Raw genomic sequence first — 27,134 nt, forward strand, 5'->3', positions numbered from 1 at the left:
CCCAAGGCAGAGCAACCCACACGGCCTTTCCCAGTGCACATGCAGCCTGGCCAGTTTGCCATGCCTCACTATATTGATATCACAGACACCTCCCTCCACCTGTTCCAGGGAGACTTCACCTACATGGGTCACTTGATTGCAGTGCATGTTTCACATGTGTGATGGCCTCATCAGTCAGGACCCACTCCTCAATCACAAACCCATTTTTTCATTGCATCTCTCCCATTTATGGTCCTTATCTTGAATTCTTCAAGTGTTTTCATCCTGTTTTCTCCCCATGTTCTGTAGAGGAATGGGGTGAAAGTGGCTCAGTGGGCATCTGGCTGCTGGCCAAGGTTAACCTGACACAGTCTTTTTTTTTTTTTTATCCAACACAGGGCATACAGATTTTAACCAGTAACTTCCTAACCTGCAGTCAAATGCTCCGGGCCCAGGTCAATCCAGCACAATCCAAACATGCTCCCTTTAAGACATTTCTCAGAGCAGGAGAAGCTCTTGCCCAGAGCAAAGGTCAGGCTTGCCTCAGATGACCTCCTTGACTGAGTTTTTGAGTATAATATCTGCAGGACAAAACGCAAAGTTGCTGAGAAATGCATGTGATTAGCACTTCTGCCCACAAGGACAAGACAGCCTATCAAGGTATCACACATTCAGTGAAACTTGGTTAAATAAATCATCTTTTAAATCAACCTTTGCCCAATCAAAGTTCAGCCTTACTTATACGTACAGCCACAGGAGGAACAGCAAAAGAGAACTCCTGTGAAGGCTGCTCTACATAGATATACAGGTAAGAAATTCCTTTTTTCCTAATCCCTCCTCCCTTAGAAAACTCCTCTTTTGCAATACAAATCATGTTGCATGTAAAGCTCTGATGGATTAGAAAAAGTAGTATGCAGTGCATTGTAACCTTCCCTCCACTTCTAAATATGAAGAAATAATTTTTCCCATAAAAGCCTACTGCTTCTTAGCTGTGTGTGTGGCACTGGTTTTGCATGTTAATTCCTGGAATTAGCACAGATCCCCAGTGTTTGTCAAGAAAAACTGCTTTGAATTGTACTTGCAGTTGATACAATCTGATGTGTTCTAAACAATGTTCAAACAGGGCAGTTCACCCCTTTATTAGAGAATCTCAGTGCAATACAGAGACTCAAAAAAGCTCCAGGCATCTGACCAAGGAGTACAGGTGAATCATGATCTGCAGGCTTCATATCCTTGCCAGCTGAAATTCCTGTATTCTCCAGCTCCAGTGACATCTGTGCCAAACCCACACCACACATCCATGCTGTTCTGTGTGCTGCCCAAGTGACCTCAACAACGCAGCTTCAGCTTCCATAGCAAAAAATCTGCAGCATGGTTGGCCACAGCAGTGGCTCTGCAGTGAGTTGCTATCACAGAAGGATTTGACTGCCAGGAGATCTAAAGAACTGACTTCTGTCAGTAAAGAGACAGAAAAAAAAATCTTTCCAGTAAAATATAAACCGAGGTTGCTAATTACCTGGATTTTCCAACTGGAGGAATTTGTCTTCATTTGTCTCATTCCCCCATCTTCAAGGATCTTTGGCAGGACAACTATCCTGGGATATGTTCCCTGGTCACACCCACTATTTACCTTCCATATGGGGTATTCCTGTATGACATGCTTCACCCAAAACAGAATTTCATTACATCACAGAGCAGTTTAGGTAGGAAGGGACTTTTAGAGGTTGCCTGGTGCAATGTCCCATAGAAAACCGGGCTAGCTTAGATCAGGTTCCTCAGGGCTCAGTCCAGGTATCTCCCAGGACAGAGATTTCGCAGCCTCTCTGGGTACTTCTAGTACTGTCTGACTGCCCCAAAGAGGAAAAGCTGTCCTTATGGATGTCTGGTTGGAATTTCTCTTGCTGCAGCCTGTGTTGCCTCTCATCCTCCCACTGTTAATTTCCAGGAAGAATCTGGCTGTGTTCTCTACACAATCCAGTTAGGCAGTGGGAAGATTCCAATAAGATCTTCCCTTTACTTTGTCTTCCCAAGACTGAACAAATCCAGCTCTCTCAGCCTCCTTAAATACATGCTTCAGAACGTAAATCCCCTCTGCAAACTAGCTCCAATATGTCAATTACTTAGGGACATCAAAACTGGGGACAGTGCTTACACGTGGTCTCCCAAGTGTCAAAGGGAGGGGAACAATCCTTTCACTCTAGTTACAATCCCTTTTCCCAAAACTTCATTTCCTCTGTAAGACTTAATCCTGGTATTACACCCACTCCTCAGTTTTTACTATGTTTTTCACAGGCACTTTTCTTATTTGAGTTCTGCATTTTGCTTAGCTTCATTTGAGATACAGAGACAAAATAAGCAAGGAGGGTCTGGGAAAAGGGTTTGGTTTCTTTTCCCTAGCCCTGTTAACTAAATTCAACTTTGCACCGCTGGATTTTCTGGGGCCAAAAAAAACCCCAAAACTCCACACCAAAAAAAAACCACTCCAAGAATTACGTAGAAAACCCTTTCAACGTGTAATCAGAGGGAATACACCCTAGGCAAGGTTACTGCTTTTACTCATAGGTACCTTTCCATCCTGTCTGGTAGAGATGAGTTCTGCTCTGCAGCCCCGAGAGTGTAAAGTGAGCAAGAAGCCCCAAAAGAACTACGGCTTCTTCCTGCGTATTGAAAAGGACACCGCAGGGCACATCATCCGGAACGTGAAACACAGCAGCCCAGCCGAAGGGGCTGGCCTGAAGGATGGAGACAGGGTCCTCAGGGTTAATGGTGTCTTCGTGGACAAGGAGGAACATGCACAGGTACATGTCTGTTCAGTCTGGGATCCACACCATGCCCCCATCACCCAGGCCCACGGCTGCTGCGTGAAGCTTTTTCTTCCAGTTTTTATGGCTAGGAAATCCAAGAGCAGAGTCAACTGCTCTGAGTATCCCCCTGCATCATTCATTACCCACCATGGGCATGAAATGTCTTTGGGGTGCCTCCCTAGTGCATGAGCAGGGGGGTGAGACAACAAAGACAGTGGACAGTGCAGCTTTCCCTGGGGAGAGCTTTTAGCTCCATCACTCAAGCACCTGCTTGCCATTTCCCCCTGTGCATTACAGGTGGTGGAGATCATCAAAAACAGTGGGAATTCCGTTGTGCTCCTTGTTCTGGATGACGCATCCTATGAAAAGGCACAAAAGGAGGGAGTGAACTTGGAAGAGCTGGGTCAAAAGGCATCAACAGGACAACAGCAGGAGCAGCAGTGCCAACCCTCCATGGGCAACAGAGGAACTGCTGCAGTTCCACAGCCCCGGCTCTGCTACCTGGTGAAGGACGAGACAGGCTACGGCTTCTCTCTGAAAAGCACAGAAGGTGAGAGCCGGGAGAGAAGAAACTGGATAGATGTATGTATATAATTACATAAATATATAGATGTATAGATACATATATATTTAGCAGCAGGGACACAGGTGACCACAGTTAACACGTGAGGGCCAATGGTGACACACAAACTGTTCTGGCTAACAGAAAGAAAGTGAGAAGCAGCAAGATGAGTTCAGATCCATCTCCAGTACATTTCTGTACAGCACATGCAGCACAAGGTTTTCTGAGGGCCATGATTCTCATGGGGTGGAAAACAGATGAAAAAAAGAGAGAGAAAAATAATAAGCTTTTTTCTGCTTGGTTTTTAAGCCCACTTAACCAAATTTACAGTCCCTGCTCAAACACCAGATATACACTCAATGTGCTATGTTAAGTCCTGTTCCATTCCACAAAATCAACTCAGGAATCAGCACATGAGGTTCTAGACAGCTGTAAGAAACACTTTCCCTCATTTGTAAGTTAATTCATTTAGAAAGAAAAGGATTTTGAACCTTTTCCATATATGCCTTTCTTTCAAGGCCAGTCAACAGAATAGGGAATCACCTCTAAAGAGCCCTCTAAGAGGTATTTTGGAATGTAATATAATTGAAGGACCAAACATAGAAGCCTTCCAAACACAGAAGCCTTCCAAACACAGGAAATTATGAAATGTATAAAACAACAGTAAAAGCAGATTCTCTCTTCAAAATGATGGGGGAGCAGGAATCAAATCCCTTTCAGCTGTGGTAATCAGCCCCTTTGCGCTCCTGGTAGGGAAATAACAATTTGAGCTGCAGATAGTGAACAAATATCTCCCTCCACCACTGAAGGGATTTTTCCAGGACAGAGTAAGAGACAGAGCAGTGGCTGTGCGGAAGGTTTGTGGTGCTCCTGTAATCTGCATCCAAGCAGAGGCCAAGAGTCTCTGAGGACATCAATGCTGAGTTTCCTTAACCACTAAATTCAGGCCTATTGCAGTGATTTACCCTGTGTAATGAGTTTTCATTTATTTTAGGACAGAAGGGGTTGTTCATAGTAGAGCTTTCATCACAAGGAGCAGCTGCAAAGGCTGGTGTCCAAAATAACGATCGCCTGATTGAAATCAATGGAAAAAATGTGGAAAATGACACACACGAGGAAGTGGTGGAAAAGGTATTGATTCATCTTCTATTCTGGCCTACTTTCACAGCAACCTATCAGGGTTACTGAGGAGGCCAGGTTGGCTGATTTAAGCACTTCACAGTAAATCTTGGGAGCTGCTGTTCATGTACCATCAACACATCAGCATAGCCCTCTGCATTGGTGCTGTTATCAAGCAGCCTCTTGAGCTGCCTCTCAAATGAACACTGGCATCAAGACAGGCCAAAGAATTTTAAATAACACAAGTATACTGCTGCCAGGAACCCTATTAAATAAATTCATTTCCTAGAAGTCCTGGAAATGCTCCTAATGGCAGGAGGGCAAGTCATCAAATGTGGTTTCCAGGGCAGGAAGAGGGAAGCCTCTGATGACACAGCATGGAGCAGGGAAGATTCATGATTTTAGACAGTAGTCCCTTTCTCCTGTTAAGAAGTCCAAAACTAATGAAAATTACTGTGCAAGTAATTCCACTAACTGGCTGCAAAGAACACTGCTAATGAGGCTTCCAGCTTTCTGCTCTCGGCACTGCTGAAGCACAGCTGGAGCTGAAGAGGTTTCAGAGAGCCATGAGACTCCAGCATTCCAGGAGCACTCAGTGCACACAGCTAACTATGGAATCATGCAACACCTGTGTTTTGTTTGAGCTACTGCAACACCAGCAGCAATGTGACACTGGTTAAGATGGATAAAAAAGGTATCCATTAGAGTAGAAAGGACTAAGAGAAGGATGGACTTGGGAGAAGCTGAACAGACAGAAAAAAACCCCACCTCAGAATCAGTAATCCAGGGAAACAGAAGAGGACCAAGAGCGACAGAAACTTGACTCCTGTCACTGTCATCTAAAATAGTGGTACAGATGGCACAATAAGTCTATACCGTAGAGTTCCACACCTAGAATAACCAAGTACTGTCTACAGAGGCTCACTGAATTCTACAGCACTGTATGCCACCTCCATGGCCCTCCACAGATAATTCCCTATAGGTCAGGAACACAGTATGAAATATGGATAATTTCCTCATGTATTACATGCCCCTGATTTTGTCATGACCCAAATTTCTGATGGGGTGGGGGGGGAGGGGGGGGGATAAGGAAAAAAATCAGTTTATAGTAGCATGGCCTAGACTAACAGCACCCAGGCCCTGCTATGTATCAGTGCACCAGTTACCAAAGTATCTGCAATTCCCATGAGCTGTTGAAGGGGTGACATCTGAGACTGTACATGTGCTGTCACAGGTAAAGAAGTCTGAAAATCATGTTATGTTTCTACTTTCAAATGAAGAAACAGACCGCTGTTTCAAAAGCCAGAGGATGGCACTGAGCAAAGAGAGTGCCAGCCTAAGGTTGCTTCCCCTCAAACCACGACTTATTGAGATCCAGAAGGGAAAAAGTGGTTATGGATTTTATCTACGGATGGAACAAAACACTGGTGGTAAGAACCAAGTTAACACACAGACCATGACATTTGCTGTGCCATTTCTTCCTATATGATGTTTGAAGCCCTCATTCCCTTTGGCTTCTTACTGACCATCTAGGAGAAATCCTCAGGGAAAACAGCCTCAACCTGAAGTGCAATTCCGACCATTTGCCTCTGCCATGCATTTTAAAGTCTTTAAACTTACCAAGCTCTGCCTTCACGTCCATCTTTCTCCCCTTCTTATCTTAGACCACATAATCAAAGATGTTAATTCTGGAAGCCCAGCAGCTGTGGCAGGTCTCAAGGACAATGACATCTTAGTGGCTGTCAATGGTGAGCGAGTGGATGGGCTGGATCATGAAAGCGTAGTGGGAAAAATTAAGCAGTCCGAGGCAAAAACCTCCCTGTTGGTGGTGGATAAGGAAACTGACAGCATGTATAAACTGGTAAGAAAATGCAAACTACTGCTAGGAATAGATAATTTATCACAATGAAACAGCCAATATGTTCTGATACTTTTTCAACTTACAGGAAATGTCGAAGATACCCCTGGTACTTTAGCAACTCTATTTACACTTGTACAGAAAGTCACTAAACACCCAAATCTTTGGCCTCTTCCTGATTTTTTACACACCATTGCAACAATTCTAAATTCAAACACGTGACAAGAAAGGTTAAGGTTTGCTGTTAAGAGAGGAAATTCAGAGCTACATGGCTGTGTAACCATTTATGAAGAACAAAATTTCCTTCTCACACAGATCAACACAGTAGTTTTCCACTCAGCCAGAAATTAATAGGGAAGAGTTCTTCACTGCAGCTCAAGTCTGAGTCACTAACAAAGTTTCAAAGTATGTTGAGTGTGAGAGCCTGAAACAGATTTCACAACAGAAGTTTTTATATTAACATCGTTTTGTTACTTTTTTCAGGCTCAAATTTCCCCTTTCTCATACTACTACAAAGCACAGGATCCAACTCCAGCTAAAACGGAGGAAAGATTGGAGTTCCACACTGAGCAGAAAGTGAACCACAAGCCAAGGATCTGCAGCATGGTGAAAGGACCTAACGGATTTGGCTTCAGCTTAAACATGATCAAGAACAAGCCTGGATTGTTCATCAACGAGGTACTAATAAAGAATGAGGAGCAAGGAGAAGCTCAAGTAGTTTGTTGGACAGTTTCCTCCCTTCCATCCTGCAAACAAATACAAGAAAAGCCACAAAAGTCTCTTCTCCAATGCTCTCAGATAAGAGCTAGAATTGTTTCAGTCAGATTGACTGTTGGCCCAAGACAAAAAAGGAGTAGCAGAAAATATTCCTCATGCTGTTAGTTATTTAGAGGGAAGGAGAATTCAGCTTTTGCATAATTTATGCTTTTAGTCATGAGTCTCACACACTAAAACTAGTATTTTAGACAGAATTGGTTTTTACTGTAGAACAGCTTAATTATAGGAGAGACACCTTTGCCCTACTTTGACCCACCTTCTCTGAATTCCACAGCCGGTAAAAGCCAAACTCCTGCTGTCCCAAATTACATCTGCAGCTTCAGCTTTCTTGAGAGGAGGGGTTCCACTCATTACTAAGGGATCTGTGAACTGTACTAAACTTTGAAGTTACTGGACAGAGACCTCCAAGTAGTTAGAAAACTGTTTTTCTACCTGTCTTTATGGTTCTACCATGCCACATTCCTATAATGTTAAGTCTATCAAGATCAAGATGAAGATCAAGATGCATCTTAAAACCTCGAACTGATGGGTTCCATGTTTATTACATCTGGGCCCATTGCCTGTCCTAATTCCTTCCTGCCCCACAAATCTCCCCTTCCCCAAGCTTATACCACCATCCTCTAGGGAAAGCTAACCCTCAGCTGTTAATGCATCTTTCCAAGTTTAATGCCAATATGCTGCTCTGAACTCCCCTCTGCAGGTACAAAGCCAGGGCCCAGCTGACAGAGCAGGTGTGGAAAACAATGACTTCTTGGTGGAAGTGAACGGAGTGAATGTGACCAACGAATCCTATGACAAAGTGGTGGCAATGATCCAGAGCAGTGGGGACAGACTGACGCTGCTGGTGTGCAGCAGAGATGCTTACAGGTATTTCCAAGGCCAAAACATTCCCATCACAGCCTCCATGGCAGATTCAGACACTTCTGAGCCTCCTGCTTACACAGAAAACCACCCATCAGAGCCAGAGAGGAACTCACCTGAGCCAAGGGAAAGGGTGAGTAATCCTGCATCAGGCAGATGCTGAGGGATCACACAAGGAATAGGAAAAGAACTTTTTTTTCAGGTAGTATGTTTTCCAGAGCTAGGACTGTTAACTTAAGCTTGTATTTTTACAAGTTACTTAAAGGAAAGCTGCTGATTATCACAAACAACTCTTCTTTTCCCCACACTAATACAGATGAGTATCTTTAATGCAAGATTAAATCACACAAAGAATGCACGTACAAGAGATTTTATGGAACAAGATAATCCAAATACAGTAATCCCTAATGATGATGGGAAACAGGCAATACTATTGTGGAAGTGCAGGGAAAAGTGCTTAAATACACCAAAAACATAAACAATGTTTATGGAAACCACATTAAATATTTCAAAATGGATCATTTTGGAGAAGGAACAGCAACTGATAGGTCATGATGACACTTTCTAGACAATGTGCTAATTTGAAATTATTTTATTTCGTGCCACTAGAAAGAATCTGAAGCATGACTAAAGTCAGAAAAGCAGGAAGGTATTACTTTCTGAAACACTTTTAACCCTCTGTATGGTCAGCCTTAAATATTAAAATATGTATTTTCTGATCACACAAAAGAGACAGACAAGTTAAGACCAATACTGTTCCTCATTTATTTTTCGTTAGCCTTGTCTGCAAGTTTTTTCAATAATTTCTTAGTCCCCACGGTGCATTTTGCAGAAGTTACCACTACTTTTGTGTTCAAATTGAGCAGATAAGGGAATTCAACAATAGGAACCCTCTGTTGAACAAATTTCTCTCAAATTGTACTTAACCAGAAAAGCCCTTGAACAACAAAAACTGTATTTGTTGGTTCATTCTACCAAGTGTGTGACTACTGCAGATGAAAATAGGAGTCTGCAACAGTGCAGACTATCAAACGTGTTTACAGACTCAAAATAATCACAACGTATTTGTTACTCCTCTGCAGGCAGACTCATCCTCCTCCTCCCTATCAGCTGCCTCCACAAGAGCTGACGGTGACAACAGTGATGACACTAAGTTGTGAGGAGACAAAACTATGCCAACAACAAAAAAGAAACCTTCCCAATCTTTTCTTCAGTTCTTCTTTGCTATTCCACCTCTCAGAACTTGGCTGCTCCAAGGAGTACCAAAACCATAAAGGAACGCAAACTCTTGCTGCAATAAACACTTCGGTGTAACTTGCACCTGTTTAACACTCTGCAACTGTGCTCCACTGGCTTTCTGCCTCGCGAAGTGGGCACTCAGTCACTCACTCCTGAAAAGGCTTAAAGAACTGCAACTTTATAATTTAGTGTCCTGCAGCAGAAGCTGGCAATGTTTTATAGATTTGTAAGCATCTTAGCCTGTTATAGATAAGCTCTTAACAAAGAGCAATTGATTTCTCACCATATCCCAGGAAAGGCAGCTCTCCCACTAATCCAAGTCCATCAACTCCATCTCTGTGGCATCTCTTTGCTTACAGCAGTTCAGCTGCTGTGAAATGGCATAAGCCAGGTACTCTGTGCATTACGATCCTTTTTCCTCCTAACACTGCAGAAATTTCTTCCAAACATTAAGTTAACTTTGTAATTCACATCCCAAGATGTTTAATCACTATTCTCTCTCCTCTGCATACAGCTCTGGATTAGAATACTGTATGTAATTCAGTCATGCACATTTGTCTAACCCCAAGTCACCACCACGTTGTCTTGAATGCAGCATAAATGGGTCTGTAATACTGGTGCTGTATACTTTGCCTCCTTGCTGTACACCAAAGACAATACAGAAATAAATTGTTTAGAATGGTTATTTTCCCCCCTCCAGGTCTTACTCTCACCACCTACAATTTATGTCCCAGAACAATTATAAAACAAACAAAGCCTCAGAGAGTGGCCATGGGAACCTACAGGTTTAAGTCACACGAATAAAATTTGTAACATACAATGTAAACAAGGCATGGCAGTGGTCTTTGACTTTACACTGAACTCTAGATAGGAACCCAAAACCTCAGTTCCACTGACACAGGGAGAGAAAAGAAAAGCTGACACTCGGTAAGAGAAAGCCAATCTCCAGCTGCTAAGGACGGTAGGTACTAGTGATACACACTAGCACACACTGCATACAGAAATGAAGTTCTCTCCACTCCACTTCTGCCAGACAGCAAATCCTAACCACCTTCTATCTAGCTCAAATCCAGCCAAATCTTTGGGACTGACAAAAAACAACTGTGATGCTTGCACATTACAAAAGCTTATTTAATTCCACAGACTCAAACATTCAATTCCAGAATTGCCATCCTCCAAATCCCAATTACGAGTTGATTTTCAAAAGAAAAATCACATTTCTTGGTGCCTTCTATGAAGATGTTGTTCCAACAGTAGGAGGTGTTCCCTCAGCCAGCCTACCACACAAGTTCTGATGCCCCTGGATAGTGGTATGCCCACGATTGCTTTTATTACTTGGTAATGAACTGTTTCAAGTTCAATACGCACACCCCCGTCCCTTCCAGCTGTGGCACTGAACAAAATGGGCCACAGAGCTTGATGATGACATGTGTGGAGGTTCGAAGAGCCAAAACTCACAGAGCAGTCCTGTCTCTCCGAGTTTTGCAGATACACTGCCAGAACACACAGAACAGTCCTATCTGTCCGAGTTCTGCAATCCACAGGCGTTGCAGCAGTGCAGCTGACCGGACAGAGAGCAATGCATGGCTGCAGTTCTGCCTCAGAGGGCCATATGCTTTTCTGGGGCTTGTTTGTGTGCTAAATAGAGAAAGAGGATACTGGACAAGGCACTAACTAGGAATATCACATCAAACCAACGGTGATAGAAGTTGAACTGGAGCTCTCCCAGGACTTCTGTAATAATGGTGCGGTACTCCGGAGGCATGCTCATGCGGATCAGGAGCACTGATGACACAAAGTACATTCCCTGGAAGTTAGAACAGGGACAGCAGTTACTGCTTCACCACAGGCTCTGAGCCTAACAGGGGGCAGCACACAAAGATATTGGTATGTGTTTATACACACACAAACAGGTCTGCATGCACAAATGCACACAGGGTGTGCCCACGGCTCTCCATACTCACCATGATCTGTGCTAACAGCAGAACAATAACATTGGAGGACTTGCTGCTGGAAATGGCATAGAAGAACTAGGGAAAAAAAAAAAAAACAAAAACATTAGAAATAAGCAGTTAGGTAATTCTGATGTGCCTTAGGACAGCACGAAAGGTACATACCATTCAATACCTTTTCATCCAAAAAAACTAATCAAAACATTCTAGAGGGCTACCTGTAGCCTACTTTCATAAACCTCAAGCTTTCATAAACCTTTCATAAAATTTCATAAACCCTAGTCTGAAACCTCAATCTCCCCCAGGCAGTTGCACCTTGTGGTAAAAATCACAAAACAATACAGACAAGTTTAAACATAGGTACCAAAGGCCAGGTCAAGTCAATGAGTCACATGTCTGTTGAGTCAATGCCTTTCAGTAGTACCAGCATCTTAAATTAAGTAATCCAAATGCTTTTAATCACCATCTTATCAACCTTACTAATAAGCCTTGGCTACAGCATCATTTTGAACCCTTGCTTACATTTAGCATCTTATTTAACATCTAGATCCCTTCCTGACAGAGACTGAGAGGGGAAATATCCTACAAAGGTATTTTTCCTACCTTCCTCCCTCTTGCAAGAATTTCTATTCAGACATTTAAACATAAATGCATATTGAAAGTTTAAGACAGTATTTGTTCCATCTAAAGGTAAACATCTCATAGTGAATTTCTCTTTGTAAAACCACTTAAAGAGACCCAGTTCTTACCTTTGTAAGTGTGATTAACAACCCTCTAATAGAGGTAACAATGATTATTCCAACAAGAATAAAGGAAATGTGCTGAGACCAGAATTTGACCTGTATCAACAAGAAGAACACAGTTAAAACTGTAACCTCATTTACACCACATTGTAGAGCTGTCAATTCTTCAGGGTCTTTGTCCTTCCTAACTATACAGATACCCATTGTAGACAGCTTTATATAACAGACATTTTCACAAATGTATTAGCAACTGTTTACTCCAAACACAAGAGAAGGATATTTAGTTTATACCAATCACAAAGAACCCATTTTGAAACATACCCCAAAACAGGGATATGTTTCAGAAGTGTAAACGACAGAACAACCATTTGCATAAGCAATCAAAATTACTCTGTAGCTGAATGTATTAATCTAAGCAGGTTGTCTAAAGTGCTTCCATTTCTTCAAAACAAAAAACACAAATCACTGCCTCTCTGGCAAGACCACATCACCACCTCAGCATAAAATCAGTGTGAAAGCAACGTTCACTGCATATTTTCCCTTCCTCCCACTAAGTCAAAAGTCAAAGCCACATTCTCAGGGTCTATCACTTTCTCCCTAGCAGCAGGATGGTTTTATTTAGATAAGATATGAATTGCTGAAAAGGCTGTAAGAATTAATAAAGGCTCACATCAAACTGGATTCCCAGGTAATTTACAGTGATCTCAATTCCTCTTGTGACTGGATCAGTCTTCCCCACACGGTCAAATACAATATTGATGGTTGCCTGAAAGAGAGATGGATTTACATTCAAGCAAAAAGGCAAAAGCATTTCACACTCTCACATGTGAGGCTCATGCATGACTCTTCTATTGTACCATCAAGGAAAGGGCAGGGGGCAGTCAGATTGTCTAAGAAGGCACAGAACACATCCACGTAAGAATTACTGGTCTAAGGCTGTATAGAAAAAAAACAGACCCAGAGCTTTATTTCAACCAAGGGCCAGTTTCTTTCAGAATTTCTGCATTTTAATGAGACTAGAGTGTAACTTGATGAACTGCATGCGTAGCATAATCTATGCAGGGTATGATATTTGCATACCACAAAAAATGCAATAAAATATTTACATACCATGAAGATTTTCCAGACACAATAGATGGAGAAAAAATAACCCAAAAAGTTAAAGTATTTTCCCTGGAAAGTTTTGGAGTACTCTATTCTCTCCTGGAAATACAAAAAGACAAGAGAGGGAGTAGAACATAGAAAAATACATCATTTCCACAATTACCCACAATATAAATTGTAATGGAGCACCAACAGTAGCAAACACAGCCCCACCTTTCTGTATCTTTTAATTCAAATGTTTCTGAACTCGTGATTGTTAATTCGTAAGCTTGTGAATGGTTATGGGGCCAGTGGGGCAAACTCAAGGATGGATCTGAACTGAAAGGGAACTGTAATCCAGCCCCAAAGCTAAAGAAACAGATCCTCACTCCACTGCATTACAACAATTCACCATCTACCTACTGAACGGGTTTCAATTTCTCATAACAGATGTTCTCTTTCAAACTATTCTGACCTCCCAACACCCATCTGGGCAGTTATTTGCTGTATACCTTGGTTGCATGCAAGTCAGCAGTTTCCAGGAAAAGCTGCCGACTCAATTCTTCCAGGGCATCCACTTCTTGCTGGATAAGGGACAGATCTGGCAAACCAGCATAGTCAAGGCTAGAACACACCAAAAATTCTTAATTAAAAACAAAACATTCCCCACCTTCAGCCCAAGGGCCACATCTAATGGTTTGGTCTCTTCTTTGATCCTGATCAACTTTTTCACTCAATCTTCATGCTCCTCACTAATACAGCACCAGAGAAATCTCCAGGATGTACGTGGTGAACACTACTCCAGTTTAAGGAGGTAGGCAGGACACAGTATTTAGGCAGTCATGCAACCAACTCTTTATTTCTCTGCCTGGGAAACACATCACAGAATAGAACCAGAGCTCTCAAAAACTGCTGCTCCACTTTGATCAGTGTCCCTTGCCACTGAAGTGCATCTCACAATATGCCATCCCAGATCATTTTCATAAACAAAACTGCTGAGTACCTGCTCCAAGAGATTAGTGATTACTATGAAGAGTCTGTCAAATAGCCAAATTCTGATTTTAGCAGCTAGTGGGAAAGGAGAGGAAGAAGAGTCCTCAGCCTTAAACATGCAAAATGCACACTTCAAGTGATCTGACAGAAATCGTTGGTAAGCAACTCTGTTAAGAGAAGTACAGACCCTTGTAATTCCCAACAGATCCCTTCTATAGGGAAGATTGAAACTGGGTGATCTTTAGGGTCCCTTCTAACCCAAACCATTCTATGATTCTGTGACAAGTGTGCATGTCTGTCCCCTGATCTGCTGTACATTTACAGAGCAGGGCAGAAACATACAACTTCTGCCTGTGTCACAGTAAAACCATGCCCAAGCCTGGGCAAAAGGTCAGATGGTGCTGGAGAACAAACTTCCCAGGAGATGTTAGGCTTGAAATGTGTTGAAACACAAATGCTTTGTAACTGTCCCAACTAACATTTTACCTTTCAAAACAAAGAAAGCTGGATCCACCTCCCAAGGCAGGTGCCAGCATGCAGATGAAGGATACTTTCACTGCCAGGAACAGATGTTGTAACACTTTTTATCATTCCCCAGAAGCCAGTGGGTCTGTTATGCACTTCTCCTCTCTGAAACATTGTCCTGTGAGCCACTGCTATCCTGAAAGAACAGAAAACACAAGTCCTTAGGAATAAAATATTTTTATGAAAAATCAAAGCAAGAAAAAATAAAACAAATCCACCAGTTTCTTAGAAGATGCTGTTAAACTAAATTCACTGAAAACAATGACCCTTTTTTCTTGCCCTAAACATCAACCTCGTTACATAAAATTATCCTGATTAGCTGTGGAGTAGAGCCCAGACCAAATCAAGTGCGATTGAATGAGACACTTCCCAAGCCTTTCACTCAGGATCCTGTTTCAATCCTAAAGGGGTTTAAACCCAGTTAAAAATAAGAATTCAAATGGATTTTTCAGCCATATGATTAGTTGCTTTCCTTTCCTCAAACACACAGCTGCGTTATCTCAAGCTCAGGACTTTTCATGCTCCTCTCTCCCCTTGGACACCTCTTCTTTATCGCTGCACATCCGCCTTTTCCATGGAGCTATGAGCTCCGGGTGGTGTGCAGAGCACCCTCTGATATGCTGTCACTCACTGCTGGGCTGCATGACAAGCTGCTATGAAGCAGAAACACACAAATCCATTCTTGGACTGAACCACTGGATGCTTCAGGCAATGTGAATGTGACTCCTGAAGTTAATTCCAACACTCCAGCAGCAGCTGTGTACCGTCCCTCACACTCCCATGCGCACCACGGCATAATCCCCACGAGCAGTGCTGGCTTCCGGTCTCGTTCCCTCACATTTCTCCCCACTGAAATTTGTCAGCAAGTTATCCATTCCTAAGCCGAAAACTTTTCACAGGATTTTCAGGATGATCCACAATTCTGTGGGGTTCAGTCCCTTTCTTGTAGCTGCAGCCAGCATTGCTACATTTGGCACCGAGCCCTATTCAAGGTTGTTAATAAACAGTGCAATAGAAAAAAAATTTTAAAAATCATTCCATTCAAATCAGCAAAAGAAACACCCTTGGGGCACCCCACATACACATAAAAGCATATATGGCCACAGACTAGAGAGACCTTGGAATCCTGATAGCTGTCAAATGTAAGAAATGCATTTTTAATCCTTGCTTTCTTCACAGTACACAAATTCACGTGGTCCATGCCAAATGATCCACAGCATTGCAGCAAAAATGCAGCAATGTCCAGGTGAAGCACAAGGCTATAGATACACAAAGGCAAATCTGTTCTTTTGAGAGGTGAGAGGGATCTCTGTATCCACACAGAGGCCAGTTCTGGAGACCTCACAGAAAGGATCCACAGGCAAACCCCACAAAACTCTGTTCGTGTAGATTGGTAATGATGTTATGTGATATTTGTGTGTCACATCAGTTGATCTGACTCTTTCATGATCCAAATGAAGCAATGTCATCACAGAATGCTGGCATTTCAAACCTGAGGCTTAGTTATGTCACACCTGCAAGGATGAGTATAAAGAATCTGACAGCTTTAGAGGTGAGTTTCCATAAGGCCTTACTTGATTGTGTTCAGGAAGGAGAGAAAAGTGATTCCTGTGCAAAAAACATCAGGGCAAACAACCTTCACCAACTATCTCTTACTGACTAGGAAGTCAGCATCAATCAGGGCTGGCATGAGAAGAAATGTCAGGATCAGCAAAGAAAACAAAAAACTTTATGTTCTATTGCCTTATCACTCTTGCACTCACAGGTAAGTTCTGAACTACCAATATTATGGAACTGTAGCATTTACCCTACACTGGAAAATACTGCTATTCCCACCTGTTCTGCCAATTATTTGGATTGCATTTGGACTGATACATATCATACTTTTCAAATTCTGCTTTATATGAACAAATAGTCCAATCATGCAAGCCAGTGCTCCCTGTCAAAGCAAAAAAGAGAACAAAATCTACAGAACTCAAGCTTCTGCTATTTCTTGCACAGTTCTGAGACTACCTAGTTTTGCAGTTTGTTTTGGGTTTTTTGTTGGGCTTTTTTAAACATATACATGAGTTTCATTATAATTCCCAAGTGATTAATACGTGGCTCTTCATAATGGTTAGGAAGTTGCTATATTCAGAAGATATCCTGGCCGTAGGAAGGCAAGAAAGTGCTAGCTAGTTACAAGCCTCTGGCATCCTTACTTTTACCCCAATATCACTCTTCCTGGACCAGAGGTCCAAAAACACTGTACAAAACAAAAGAGCAGACTCAGAAACAGCACTACACAGTATCTTTTAACTCCAAAGACAGTCTTTTAGTATGCTTCCAGCCAATTAAACCTGAGTAATTAAATTCTCTCACTACTTACCATCTCACACATGACCACAAATACAGGGTTTACCGTTGTTGACCACTTAACATTTTCAAAGGGGAAGGAGGTTATGCTTTAACTACACTTCCATCAGCTAATATTGATCAGCAGATACATACATGGTGATAAACTTAGCAAGGTTAGACTATCTAAAAGCTACGTTAAAAGGTTCCATTGAAACATTAGGACACAAAAGGTAAAGTTGGGGAGACTGCTGTGAGAATTCAGTGTCAGACAGTCAAACCTTTGAAGTGACTCCAGTGACTGGATTTATTCTGCACTATTAGCAAGACATGAAATATATGATTTGTAACAGCAGACAAAAATCTTCTCAGTGTAAATCAAATTACATTGTTTCTGAAAGCAGTTTTTTTAGCTTGGGGTACATGGAATAAGCTAAACCAACACCAGCAGAATTCTGAGAGCACACTTGTGTAGTACAGTATATCTACATCACCAATGTTTTGCAATTCTGCAAAATTTAACCAAAATAAACCTTGCTATTTGCAAGAATATAGATGTGTCCACACCACCTCATTACCCTACTTCAGCTTTGACCAGGATCCACCCTATGTACAAACCACTTTCTGTCCTGAAACCACCAGTAAGAGCCAGCTGCAGTGGCCTAAGGTCTCCAGTGACTAAGTCAGTCTCCACTGACTAAGCAGGAGAGAAAGGTGCCCATCCTACAGATCAGGTACGCAGCCAGCAGAGCGACACATGGTCTTGGAAGCCTAATCTGTGCCACTGCAGTCACAAAGGGCACTACTTAGTGTTAAAAACAGTCATGTATCAGGCCAGAACAGAACACCACACAGCTCAACCCAATTCAGATTTCAAAAACCATCTTATACTACTTCAAGAACCATCTTATACCATACTGACTGAAAATCTTTGAGGCAAACGATTTCATGCTAATGTTGCCCTCTCACCTTTTTTTCTTGCTAACAATCATGTCCATAGTCTGAAGGAGCCGTCGCTCCAGAGCCAGAATATCTGCATCTGTCACATTCCTGCAAAATAAAGACCCCCAATTAGGCCTGCTACCCCATTTCAGAGGAGATGTGCACACGCCCATGAGACAAAGAGAAAAGCCTGTGTAAGGAGAATATGCATCAGCAGTGGAAATGGTTCTAGCATGCAGACATGACAATAGCTAGATTCAGAAAAAGAGTAACAAAAAACTTGAAACAACGCCACAGGAAAAACAGAAAACTAATCTCAAAAAACTGGGCAAGTATTTCACAAGGCTGCAGTTACCTGAGAAAGTAGGACATGTAAGTGTATGGACAGTTGACAGCCCCAAATCCTGACAGCAAAGCCATGAGTGTCACCCCAATCACACCAACACGGCTGATGAGCTGTTCTATAGACAGGATTCCTGAGGGAGGGAAAAACATGGCATCAGCAACCTTGCTCTCTTCACTCTGCTCCACACTTGGTGCCCTCCTAACACAACACAGAGCTGCTTAATTAATCTGACTGCCTTCCCATTGCAATGACCCCAGGTAACAGGAAGGACAGACAGGGACTAGGAAAAGAAAGGGGTAGGACGTCTCCCTCAGAAATCACATTACCACGCTTAGAAATGGGGACGGGGAACTCCAGCTGTGAAGAAACTTAAGACAGATATATGGATATGTGGAGAGGACTAAATGTCAATATTTTGGTTCCAAACTAATAAAATATGTTTGCCTTTTGCTGAGATGGGAATACAGACCATCCACCAGGCACTTATAAAAGAGTGTCTTCCATAAAGACACTTCTGCAATTATTACCAAACCAGTCAGTCCTGGCAAACTGGACTAAAAATGTCTGAACCATAGAGAGGAACCCCTAGCCTGTCAAGTGTCATTAGAAGTGACCCCTCCAGATCAGATACAAGTTGTGCTTGTAGGACAGTGGAGTTGGGAAGCTTAAGCTGCTCCTGGCTGTTCAGTATTCATCTGGTTGACACAAACACTTTGTTGAGGTGACCACCAACAAGGTCTTTACCTGAGCACCAAGTGGACTCTAACATGTTACTCAACACGAACATCAAGCCTGTGCTGTAATCATCACCAAGCACTGAAGCTATATTTATTCTTCCACACAGACCTCAACCTGTCTTCCCAGGACACAGTGCCACGTGTAGTAAACACCACTCACTTTTTAGGGAGCTGGTTACAGAGCAGCTGCCACACACAGCACATTTGGAGCTTACACGATTGCAAAGCTGAGATGGCCGAGCACCAAGCCACATTTCATGCTTCAGAGAAGTGGAATAAATGATGAAAACAAGGCAAAAAGACTTCACAAAGGGAAACTGAGACACCCAGTCATGTGCAGCTGCACAGAGATTTACAGGAGCTACAGAATGTGCTACAATACACTGGCCTTTTGCCCCACACAGTCAGACTGCAGCACTTAAAACAGAGGTGCCTTCAAAATGACATGACATTCCACTGGTTGGAGCAATGCTTCCCCGTGAAACTCAGAGCAACCCTCTTGTGATCAGGTCACATAAACTGAATGAAAGTTCCATCAACTCACATAAAGGTAAGAGCTTTATTAAAATACTGGTGTGTCATCAAGCATAACCCTCCTTCCACTACGAGCTCCCAAACCCAGGTCTCTTAAATAAGCTGCAGACCAGCAGAGCCCTTGATCAAGGGTGCACTTCCCTGCTGCAGGACACTGCCATCCCCATCCCCACCTGCCTCAGCTGGGTCACCACTCCCTGATGAAACCCACAGCAGCCTTGTCCGTACATGCAGGACACAGTACCCCAAAAACACAGCAGGGAATAAACATGTAGAATCCACTGCTTTAACCATATGTCTATACCCAATAGGAGAAGGCACTCTACAACTCTTAAGTGGAAGTATCACACCCTGTAAAGTACAATTAAAAACAGAAAACACCCTACTACCTGTTCTGGAAATCTGCAGGTGTTACACAGCCTCCCAGAACCTTTTGGTGACCTGAGAAGGATTACCCAAACCCCACAGCTAAGCTCCCACTGGGTTATTCCATTCTGCCAACTCACACACCTTCTGCAGCTCACAGTGGATACAACTTTTTCTTGGCCATGGAACACTGGGCAGAGGGATCTGCACTATACATCAGCTGCTACATTGCAGAGGCAAATGACACAATTACAAAACACAAACACACATTTTCTCTTAGGAAACTTTCAGGATCACAGATGAAAGGGTGAGCAGAACCTACAGCAGTCGATATCCTTCAACTTCTCATATGAGTACAGAGTCATGCAGCTTCCTACAGAACAGAAGGACTAAGCTGAGCATTGTGTATGCAGACAGACATATTCATCAATTTCAGTGAAACAGACTGAATTTCACATGTTGGGCACAATATACAAGCAATTTTCCAGTGCAGGGAAAATATAAGGCAAATATAAGTTTCACAGGAAACACAGGTAACAATCTGGTTCTAATCCTTCAGCACACTGAGGTGCCTCAAGGATTCAGCAAGGCCAGGCACATGCTAACAAATTCTGTTGGACCCAAACTATCCTGAGTGCACACAGTATCTTCACACTGTAAATACTCTTGGTTCCATGACCGCAACAGATACCCAAGCTAATTCTGCACACAAATAGCTCTGGCATCCAGCAGGACTTACCAACTCACACTCCAGTCCCATGCAACTGCACAGCCTCTGGGCTCAGGCAGAGCAGGAATCTGTACCAAAGCCAGCACAACTGCCAGGCTACAGCCTGGGCAGCTCTGGTGTTTAGGCACAAAGCTGTGTTTTGTCAACTGGATAGCCACTCATGCTAAACTCATCTGATTGAAGCCACAAGAAAGAAAAATCTGACTGAAAAAATGTCAGATGAAGGAGTGATTGTTCAGCTGCTTCTTAAATAAACAAGGTTTAGTCTCCACAATAGAAAGAAATAAGTAAATAAAAATTGTGATCAACTTTTTGTGGAGCTAAAGCTTCTGTGTCCTCAAAAGTACATCATGTCCTTACATAGCCTAGGTTCAGCTAGGACGTACTTCATTCAAGTTTTCCTGTGGTACTGAAAGAACACTAATGAAAAGAATCCAGGTGTATCCATGCCTTTTTGTCAGTCTGACTACCTTCATATTACAGATTTCAAAGCAGAGCAGACCCTCAGTTGCAGGAACTACTTTCCACAGTCGCAACTGCAGATCTGAGATCATTATAGGTCCAAGGTAAAAGTGAAGTAACAAAGCCTATTTGGGCAGGGGGGAAGAAATCAGCAAGAAAATGAAACTCACCATGTTTTGGGCTGAGGATAGGAAATGGATCCCCCAACTTCCAGAAGAAATACATGAAGGTCAACCACACAACACATGCAAAAAGGAGTTTCTGTCTGTGCACTAATGGAGAGGAAAAAGGGAGTGTTTAAAATAGGTTCTTCCTTTAGAGCTTTTTATAGCTTGCAAAATTTCTACATTGATCTAAATGCTACTTTGAGCACAGGTGGCCAAAGCAGGTGTCACCTGACAGAGCTACAGCTTGCAGTGTGCACCCCGTCACCTCCCACAGATGCAGCCAGTTGAGAGACCACCACTTGTGAGAGCTCCTGCAGGGACACACTTGGCCTTTTTCCCATTGTGGGACCACTTCACTGCTTGCTTCTTGTGTGACCTTGAACATGACTCCTAAATACTTCATCTTCATGGCAAAACCACACATTTAATATTCCCAACCTATGTGCCTAAGCTTCACACAAAAGAGCGACAAATATCAACAGCCCAAGGGTTAGGTGTCCATTAGCCCATAGAAGAGGCCTCATCCAGACAGTAGAAGTAAAAAAAGCAAAAGTAATTTATTGAGCTTTTCTGCTTCATGAGTGATGTATTGAGCTTCTCCGCCTCATTTCTTTTGCCCCCTAGCAGAACAACATAGCCTTGCCAAGGGTTGCAGAGTTTGGCTGCAAGCTTAAAATTGCAAAGGAATAAATCCCAGTAACACTACTCTGAAGTGCTCAACTTTGTTGAAACCTGTGAAGAAAAGCAGCACTTGCTGGGGTCATGTAAAGCATTTCCTGACTGTTCAATGAATGGTTCATGCTAAAGCATGAAGTTCCAAAGGGAAGTTATCTAGCCAGACAAAGCCAGGGGAAGGAGGGAGCTATGAAGACAGTAACCAGAATTATTTCTCATTTGTATTCTTTGTCTCAAATTAGCAACTCCCCTGCCACAAACCAAGTACTCACATAATCTGATATTGCTCACAACAAAGTAACCAATATAGAAGGGCACCATGAAGACCAGGATGAGCAAAATGACACACAGGTTCAGCTTCCAGTGAAAATATCGAGAGCTGAAATAAAGCCAAAATACTGATTAGCACGATATAATACAACAAATTTCTCAAAGAAAATTGCATGTCAGTGAAATCTTTTCAACTACATCAAGCATTGAATAATATTAGCCTAGCATATAGAATATTCCGGATTTTTTTGTTTTTATTAGGGCAGTTGTTTGGTTTAGGGTTTTGTATGGTTTTATTTTTAAATACAGAGGTCAAGAATGTGTATTTCAAAATAAACACTGGGTATTTTATCAAACACTGTATTTTCTATGTTGACTAATGCCAGTTGCAGCATGATTCATGTGACTGCTCATCTAGTTGAACAGTAAATCAAAACTAAGTAGCAATTAATTTTCTAGTGAACAGCTGAGTCAAAAAAAGAGCTAATTCATATAGAAAAGACTAAAAATATTTAATGTTGATAGTTCAGCATGTTTCACTTCAGAAAGAATTGTCCCATCTGCAATATTTTGCAAAGCAAGGTTTTATAAATATGTATCTCAATCAACATGAACAATACTCCCTCTGACCAACTGAGAGTAGTCAAATGCAGGTGAGATTCATCTTGGCTGAACTGACTTTTCACTTCACTTGAATGGAAAAATACATGCCCCATTCCCAATATCAACTCATATCCTCTTTATCCTCAGGGAAGAAGAAATTACAAGGAGCCTTGTCACTTTTTCCTAACTAATTCAGAGGCAAACATTTTCATGTGTACTGAAGTCTAGCCCTTTACTGAAGCTTATAAAAGCATTCTCGTCAGTGATCTCTCTGGCTACCAGCCCCACACATTAATAACATACAGAACTAACATCACCTTTCATCAGTTCTGTACTTCTTGCCTTTCAACCCCTTTGACTGCTCTCTTATACTTGTATGATGAGATAGAATAAGAAGAAACCCAACTTAGCCTCTACATGTTATTGTTCTATCTTCTCTTTCCTACTGACTTTCCAAGTTTTTCCCAGACAGTTTTTAACATCCCCTTTATGTGGAAGTCCTCCCCCATGGTCAGGGGAAGATGCACCTTTGATTCCCAAATCCTGTATTGTTACAGATTAGCTTTCACTCCACAATTAGCTTTGCATCTTATTCACTACTCTGACGACCACAGAAAAACTCGTGCTTGAAGTTTCTATAGTGCTAAGCATCTGAAAAGTGCCCTTAGCATGATCTGAAGCTTTAACTCCCATAAAAGAAATCATTTCTTTTGACTTCACAAATGGAGAAAGTCAAAGGCCTTACCCTAAGGACCTAGACCACATTACCAGCAATTCCATGGAAAATTGGAAGCTTATGGCTTCTAGTCTCATTCTCAGTCAAATAAATGTTACTGCACAAACATTTTCATTGAGTTATTGACAGTTTTCTCACATGATTTCCCCAATCCAAGACTAATCCATTAATTTAGAAGTTAGACTAAAGATGCTGTAGAGCACAAAGTAGGCCAGTCCCCAGTGGGCTCCCAGACTCACCTGCTGTTCAGCACTCCCAAAATCTCAAAGATGATGAGTTCAAACATGGTACAAGAGAAGGCAAAAGTCACAGAGAAGATTACCTGGACCACATACTGCCGCACCTGTAATGCAGAGAAAAATCCAGAGACATCAGGCATTTACATTTCTGGAATGGCATCCTGATATCCCTCAGTGAGCAAAACAAATCACAAGGTACAATGGCCCACAGCTGGGTCTCTTGTTGCAAGGCACCAAGAACCTTTAACTGCTTAGGAGGAAACCAAAAGCCTGCTGGAAACCAGAGGGCAAACTCATGCTAAGAGGGCTCTTCGATATTAACCTTAGACTTAAAAACAAAATCCACACCACAAAAACTGTTGGGGTCTGAGTTTGGCTTGCACTTAAGCCATCTCTGACCTAGACTACAATCTCATAGCCCACTACAGATAGAAGAATGGCATTTTTTATTCCATCCAATCCTCACAACTAATGCAGCTGCAATGGATACATCTCACTGAGTTCAAAGTTAATCACTGGATTTTATTTTGCCTCAAAAATTTCACTTTACATAAGGTAGGCTTACTAGGGCAAAAGGCAAAACAGTTTCCTATTACTCCTGCATCTCCTCCATATTTCTTTTTATTTAACAGTAGCCAGTATGGAAACTTTCAGTGGCCACAGAAAAACCCATTTCCTCAGATAGCTAGGAGTCTTTCAAATAGAAGCACAAGAGGAAATTAAAAAGAAAGGAACTGCAGGTAAGATAAAAGGGATTAAAGAGAGGAATAAGGCTAAATGCAGTTTTAAAAATATTTCTAAAATTGGGAGTAATTTTTAAGACACAGACTTGTAATGAGAGATGCCTTCTCACCTCATAATCCTTGAAGAGCTTTCTCATGAAGAAGAGCCATCCAAATCCAAAGAACAGCACCTGCAGAAGAGATTAAGCACTTAACATTTGCATCCTGCAACTTGCAAAACACAAACCCACTGCACTGCTGATTGTAAATTAAACAAATGGAAGGAAAAGAGCTAAGCCAAAGTACCCAAGACCTACAAAAGATTAAAACTTGCCACAGTACCAAGGGAAAAAATGGTATTTTAAATATCCAAGTGTAGCACACACAAAAGGCTATGGCCTTTAGGAAGATCTAGTCAAGACAGAGTTCTGTGCTCCTAAATTCTCAGAATTCCTCAGCCTGCCAGAATCCTTTGCACTGTTGATTCTTGCTTCACTCTTGTAATCTACAGAATTAAAGCCTATGGGGTTTTTTACAGGAAATACAGTAATAGAGGCAAAGCAAACACTTGAATGTCCACCGCATCTTCTAGGGATGAGTAAATTTTATAAACACACCTGCTGTTTCTTGTAGACTAGAAGTGCACGTGCATTTTTTGTAGAGGTCTTTACAGTGCATCTGGTTAGACACTAACACATTGAGGGTGAAAGGTGTTACAAGCATCTCTAAGGTGGGGAAAAGGAAGTGCTAAATGCCCCAAACCCCAATCTGGAGTTGAAGAAAGCCACATGGACAAGGTAGAGGAAGCAGAACAAGCCAGTAACACTTTGCATTTCAGTGGCTGTCAAAAGACATGACAAAATTTGTTTAACTTTCTTCACACTCCTGAAGGGATCAATTTAATATCACAGCTATTTTGCAGATGACTTAAATGAAATAAATACAAATTGAACAAGGTGGCCAAAATTGTAATTACCTGTCTTCAGAGAGTAAAAGGGGACTGTGTTGTCAGGCCTTCCATGGGTATTCCCATCTATTCCTCATAAGACTGAAAAGGAGTGTAATGATTTAAAAGAACCCAAGCAAAAAGAGAATTCAGAAAATACTTAATATTTTTTACAGAAGTAGCTTTGACCAAGGCAAAGACAAAATTCAGCATATGTCACACATCAAGGAATAAAGTCAGTGTATCTCCTCAGAGCACATAGAAAAGGCCAGAGCTTTCTGCCCACCCTACCATGGAGATGGGAAACTTTCAAAGACAAAAAACAAAGGAATTATTGTGGATTACTTCCCTGCACGTCAGGAGTAACCACAGCGGCAAGGGTAACACACTAACATGATTTACAGACAAGGAACACCTGGAATGCTGGGCAAGAAGATCAAACACAGCTGCCTTGAAAGAAGAACTAAAATAGGAATGAAGTCGAATGAGTGATTTGTAACAGCTGGCAAAACTTGTTTGAAGAGGACTACTTTAAAGTAGCTGCTAGCAAAAAGCAAAGATATTTCATAAATCTCCTATCTAGAGGTCATAAGTTAAAGAAGTATGATAAGCAAATGAGCTCTACATAAAGCAATTCCACATGTAACAGTGGGAAGGAGGAAAAAGGTAGAGACAAACTCTTCAAAAAGAAGTAAGAGAAAAAGATTAGGAGATAAGTAAGTACAACAATAACAGAAAATTGCATATGAAGATTAGACTCCCCTTGTGTCAGGGATTGGCCAAAAGCATAGAAAGACATTTTAGTAAAAGATCACAGTCTAAGACACAGCAGGTGAATGTGACATGTAAGATCAGCAGAATCTTGAGCATTTGACAATTATATGCACCGACTCGAACATCTAACTTGGGACTGCTGAAGATGATGGGAAGATTCAAAGCTGCCATCAGGAATGAAGGAAAAGCTATTAGATAAGTTAGAGCTCAGAACTCAAAGCAAAAAAGTGGGAGGTTTTGTTCTGGGCGAATTCTTAACAGTACCAGAGCTATGTTCAAGCCACCAAGAGCGAAAAAGTACGTTGTGAGCAAAAATCAAAGCATTATCACGTAGGAGGGCATTGCTCTTCTGAAGCCAAAAGCCATCCTGAAAACTGTCAGGAATTAGGCTTGTGCACTGAAGTCTATATAAGACAAGCACCTGCTGCTGAGAGGGGAAAGGGTCCCATTCCTCGGCTCATCCCTCATCACTACAGAGCAAAACTTTCACGCCAGCTCAGCAGCTTAAATCAGATCCCTCTGTGATCCACCTAAACTCATTTTCATCTGGTCCAGCTGCCTAGGATCGGCCCTGTTGAGGAATATCAGGAACAAACCAAGTACTCAATGGAGACCAACAAGATGAGCTTCCCTGTCTGTTCCAACTGGAGAAACTTAAATTTAAGCTTAAACGGAGCTCGGCTCGCCTTGGTTGGGCCCGGCTCGGTCCGGCCCGGCCATCCCTGAGGGTCCGCGCGCCCCTCGCGCGGAGAGCTGCGCACGCGCGGCCCCAGGCCCCGCCCCCGCGCTCCCCGAGGAGGGGCACGGCGCGGGGAGAGGGGAGCCCGCTGGCGGCGGGACCTCCCCGTTCCCTCACCCTTCTCCTGGCCGGAGGCGCGGCGCCGCAGCGGCGGGGAAGGGGTGGGTACCTGTGAGGTGAACATGATGCTGGAGTCGATGAGGAAGCTCATGGCGGCGCCCACCGCTGCCCGCCCGCCCGCCTGCCTGCCGCGCTTCCGGCTCCGGTGGCTCCGGTGGCTGCGGTGCGCAGGCGCGCGGGCGCGTGCCCCGGGCACG

At 42.5% G+C, this 27,134-nt stretch overlaps 2 protein-coding genes across 8 annotated transcripts; one reads left to right on the plus strand and one right to left on the minus strand.

Moving 5' to 3' along the window:
* Window position 1: 1 nt before the first annotated feature.
* On the plus strand, window positions 2-9,813 carry PDZK1 (PDZ domain containing 1). 3 transcript variants are annotated; one of them, XM_042037988.1, is made up of 9 exons: window positions 2-787; window positions 2,566-2,777; window positions 3,081-3,333; window positions 4,340-4,476; window positions 5,699-5,894; window positions 6,129-6,325; window positions 6,806-7,000; window positions 7,800-8,093; window positions 9,043-9,813. In XM_042037988.1, exons 2-9 carry the CDS (start codon window positions 2,568-2,570, stop codon window positions 9,118-9,120), a joined length of 1,560 nt encoding a protein of 519 aa, XP_041893922.1. In that variant the 5' UTR covers window positions 2-787; window positions 2,566-2,567; the 3' UTR covers window positions 9,121-9,813. The 3 variants fall into 3 exon arrangements, with proteins under 3 accessions (XP_041893922.1, XP_041893920.1, XP_041893921.1); XM_042037986.1 differs by having other exon boundaries at window positions 9-787; window positions 7,800-7,966; XM_042037987.1 differs by lacking the exon at window positions 2-787 and having other exon boundaries at window positions 2,372-2,777; window positions 7,800-7,966.
* Window positions 9,814-10,312: 499 nt separating this feature from the next.
* On the minus strand, window positions 10,313-27,095 carry GPR89B (G protein-coupled receptor 89B). 5 transcript variants are annotated; one of them, XM_042037989.1, is made up of 14 exons: window positions 26,987-27,095; window positions 24,490-24,549; window positions 23,637-23,740; window positions 22,061-22,167; window positions 21,117-21,218; window positions 18,127-18,247; window positions 17,799-17,879; window positions 14,522-14,631; window positions 13,490-13,587; window positions 13,005-13,097; window positions 12,565-12,660; window positions 11,901-11,990; window positions 11,164-11,229; window positions 10,313-11,006 (listed from the first exon to the last, which is right to left on the minus strand). In XM_042037989.1, exons 1-14 carry the CDS (start codon window positions 27,026-27,028, stop codon window positions 10,800-10,802), a joined length of 1,377 nt encoding a protein of 458 aa, XP_041893923.1. In that variant the 5' UTR covers window positions 27,029-27,095; the 3' UTR covers window positions 10,313-10,799. The 5 variants fall into 5 exon arrangements, with proteins under 5 accessions (XP_041893923.1, XP_041893925.1, XP_041893926.1 ...); XM_042037991.1 differs by having other exon boundaries at window positions 13,490-13,578; window positions 26,987-27,094; XM_042037992.1 differs by lacking the exon at window positions 26,987-27,095 and adding an exon at window positions 26,935-26,979.
* Window positions 27,096-27,134: the final 39 nt, after the last annotated feature.

This window comes from Corvus kubaryi, unplaced genomic scaffold, assembly GCF_017639235.1.
Source record: "Corvus kubaryi isolate FWS band 111438036 unplaced genomic scaffold, C.kubaryi_AGA036_p1.0 37391, whole genome shotgun sequence".
Lineage (NCBI taxonomy): Eukaryota > Metazoa > Chordata > Aves > Passeriformes > Corvidae > Corvus > Corvus kubaryi.